Below are 3,473 nucleotides of genomic sequence, written 5' to 3'. Positions count from 1 at the left end.
CTGACTTCGTCACATCTATCTTTGATGGTCTATCGTCATTGAGGGTAACTGTCTGTTGCAGAGTGAGGTTCTTCAATTGAAGCTCCTCAACTTCAGTCTGCAAGGTGGTCACTGTCGTAGTCAGTGAAGCAACCTGTCTCATGTTTACCTACTCTGGCAGGCTCATCTCGTACAGTCCTCCGAACGACTCAATTGCGCGTGAAATTGCTTCCTCGTGCGAAGTCATATAAGCCAGCAGTCAGTTGATGGTCGCGGCCATCTTCTCATGGACTCAAGGTGAACCCATCTACTCAACCTCAACAACTGCCTTTCATTTGGTGCTTCGCAAGTTGTGAAAGTGCGCCAGAATGTTTTGCTCATAAATCGTGACTTATTTGCACGTCTCTCGATATTGATTCTCGAGCCCCTTTTTCAGGTCAAGAATGAGCTATGATACCACTTGTCACGGGTTTACTTCTTCAATAGACCAGCACGACGTGACAGTCCTTCCTTATCGTTGCAATCCTTTGAATCGATCGCTTGTAACTGCAAAAGCTTTGATAACTGAAAGTGCAAGAAAGCGAGAGAATAAAGGGAAAGAGAAATCACAATCACTCGAAAGCAATCACAATGAGTGTGAACAAAATAAAGCTCTTCGTATTTTACATTCATTCATATTTTTTCTCGAAGGTTCGTTATAGTCCAAATCTGCGGACTGACCCTTCAAGGTATTTTTTTCAACCTGAATCAAAGTACAAAGGTGGCTTAGAGAAAATTGCAAGTGACTGGATACTTTTGATCAAGACTCAACCAAAGTAAAGCATCCTCTAGACACAAACCCTACAAAGTAGGGCCGACATGATAGTTGGTAGCTGATGCATAAGGAGTCAGCTTGGGGTTAAGCTCCCCCCTTCATTTTATTGATCAAAATTTATATACATTTGTACATCCTTGAGGGATCAAGTTACCGTATCTTTGGTATATCAGGGGGCTTATCCTCAGGATATTAGCTGCCCATCCTGTACAGCATGAAACAATAGAAAACCAGATTTTACACGGGTTAGAATTAGACAAAAAAAAACTTTTGTGCAAAAGTTCAACAGTGTTTCGGGATAAGGATGGTATAACTACAGCTCCCTTCCTATAAAGCTTTAATCCGCGACTGCCAAGATTTATTGGATATAGTCGAGGGAAACCTCCATTCCCTGTCATTGTGGAATTTCACCTAACCACTCCATGACAAAAAACTCGGGGAATAACCTTTCTGGTGCCTTTTCCCTCTAGACCTGAGGACAGATACAAAACCCTAGGCATTGCTGTGCAGTCACCATCTGAAGGTCCAGTTCTTTGGCTTCTGCTGACAACCAATCCCCAGGTATAATTCCAAACCTAGTCCAGCATTTTTACCTTCTCCTTAACTTCCTATGGCCATTTCAATTTGAGGAAGTTTTCCTCGCATCTCCGGACTTCCCTTCTTAGTCTGCTTACCGAGTGAAAAAGGTGGGATGCCCATCGACTCATGGGTTAGTATGAAAATATTGAAATAGAAAGATATGTATTCCTTCTCAGTTCGTTCATGCTACATTTTGGTTTTTTATTTATTTATTTCTTAGTCTGTAAAATCACAGTTGGAATGTCATCAATCATCGTAAACATCTCCCATTTTTCCCGAATCCACCAGATCAGACATACCCAAGCTGCGGACAGCTTCACCTCACATTTACAGGTTGGCCCAAATGTCAGTTGCATACAGAAGGAAAAACTCCATTGCTAATTGCAGGGGTTTAGGCTCTGATTGGGAGCCTTGCATTTACATGGAAACACCATTTTAATGTGTTGCCAAAATGTGTCGTTGAGGATGGAGTTGGTGGAAGCATCGTCTTGTTAATGGTGTTGAAATGTAGTGTTGGGGCTGCCACCAACATCCTCAATGCAGTGTTTTGGCAACACACTACAGATCCCAAACAGCAGACAGCTTCAGAGCGCTAGGGAAAACCGCAACACTTCCGGTTCAAGGAGGGAAGGCTCTCGAAAATAGCATCGGCCAATGCACATTGTATCAAGAACGCATACATTTGGGTATGTTTGATACAAGTAGCAGGAGTTTCGTTTAGAATAATATTGGCACGAACAACCCGCACATATATACAAGCCCCCTCCAAAAGCAGGTGGTGGACACAACCCAAACACCAATTTTCTTGTAGATATTAACTAATGAGCATACATTTTAAATCGTCAAACGGCGAACCGACGATCCGAATCACACGTCGAAAGAAAAAAAAAAAGTAAACCCCCCAACTCCTGTTACCGAAAGAACAAAGTGCATCTGTTACATCCATTATCCTGCTACATTTAGCGTTTCAGGTAAAAACAAAATACACCAACATACTATCCACCATTACAAATGCTACCAGTACTTAGAGCTCGGGTGAGATATGTAGAGATCAAATAAAACAAGAGCAACCGCCTTGATAGTTTTTTTTTATGCAAAAAGAACAAATAAGAAGAGCAGGAAGAGAAAACAAGCAAGAATCCTCTACCCCTCGGCTATTCAGCTTTCCCGGCAATAGATCTGTCCGATCCTAGGCGTCCTCATTGTCGAGCTCATACTGCTTGACCAACTGAGCGCACACCGAGAGGGGCTCGTCGGCGTCGAAGCCCATGGCGTTGGCGTACCTGGTGTCGGAGGGAATGCCATTGTTGTGGGTGAGCGTGATCTGGGCGCGCTGGCGGACTATCGAGACCTTGGTGCATCCGGGCTGAGGGCTGCTGACTAAGACGGACTCGCAGATCTCGTTCTGGTGGTCGTTGATCACAGGGATGTGGTACGTCCCAGTCCCGTCAGTCACACCCTCGGCGATGTAGGTCACCAATCCGCTCCCTCTGTCCCTGCACTCGACCTTAACCTTGGCCTCTGTTCATCCATCCAATCCATTATTAGAAACAAATACGATGAGAAAGATTAATAAGAAAAACAAGGAGTGGTGGGTGGGTGGGAGAAACAGATTATACGACCTGCGATGTAGGTGGTGGCGGGGGTCTCGAATCCGATACGGCAGGTGTCGCAGTAGACGCGGCCTTGGACGATAAAGTTGTTCTTGTAGCAATGGGAGATCCCCATGACGGAGAACAGGCAGAGGGCAGTCGCCAACAACGCCATAGATCGAGCCATCGGCGAAACCAGCGACAATGCGGAAGGCGAAGAGGAAGGAATGGGCTAAAGATAGGAAAGGGGGAGGTCGGAGCAGAGGGCCGAGAAAGAGGGTAGTAGTAGAAGGAAAAGAAAGGGGAGAGAGATTTCTTTTGGGGAAAGGGGGGGATGGGCGAATCGCTGGATTTATTCAGAGAGAGAGAGAGAGAGAGAGCACAGCTCAGCCACATGCACATTTAGGCGGTCGCGTGACTTTCAAAAACTTGACTCCACAATATTCCATTGATGACAATCACGCCTTTTCATATCTAAGCACTGCAACAACCGCACCCGGGCCAAACGC

General features: G+C 45.3%; 1 protein-coding gene across 1 annotated transcript; it reads right to left on the bottom strand.

Annotated features, from left to right (window-relative positions):
- Positions 1 to 2,283: 2,283 nt before the first annotated feature.
- LOC149813125 (pollen allergen Cro s 1-like) lies at positions 2,284 to 3,263 on the bottom strand. The gene is made up of 2 exons (XM_089992103.1): positions 2,995 to 3,263; positions 2,284 to 2,893 (listed from the first exon to the last, which is right to left on the bottom strand). Exons 1-2 carry the CDS (start codon positions 3,149 to 3,151, stop codon positions 2,562 to 2,564), a joined length of 489 nt encoding a protein of 162 aa, XP_089848229.1. The 5' UTR covers positions 3,152 to 3,263; the 3' UTR covers positions 2,284 to 2,561.
- Positions 3,264 to 3,473: the final 210 nt, after the last annotated feature.

This window comes from Nuphar pumila, chromosome 16 (assembly GCF_984573655.1).
Source record: "Nuphar pumila chromosome 16, dmNupPumi1.hap1.1, whole genome shotgun sequence".
Taxonomy (NCBI): domain Eukaryota; kingdom Viridiplantae; phylum Streptophyta; class Magnoliopsida; order Nymphaeales; family Nymphaeaceae; genus Nuphar; species Nuphar pumila.
This window is presented reverse-complemented; position numbering and strand designations above follow the sequence as displayed.

Coding starts and splice junctions, on each gene's coding strand:
- LOC149813125 (XM_089992103.1), bottom strand. CDS start 3,151: ATGGCTCGATCTATGGCGTTGTTGGCGACTGCCCTCTGCCTGTTCTCC. Junction 2,894..2,994: donor CGCCACCACCTACATCGCAG/GTCGTATAATCT, acceptor ATGGATGAACAG/AGGCCAAGGTTAAGGTCGAG.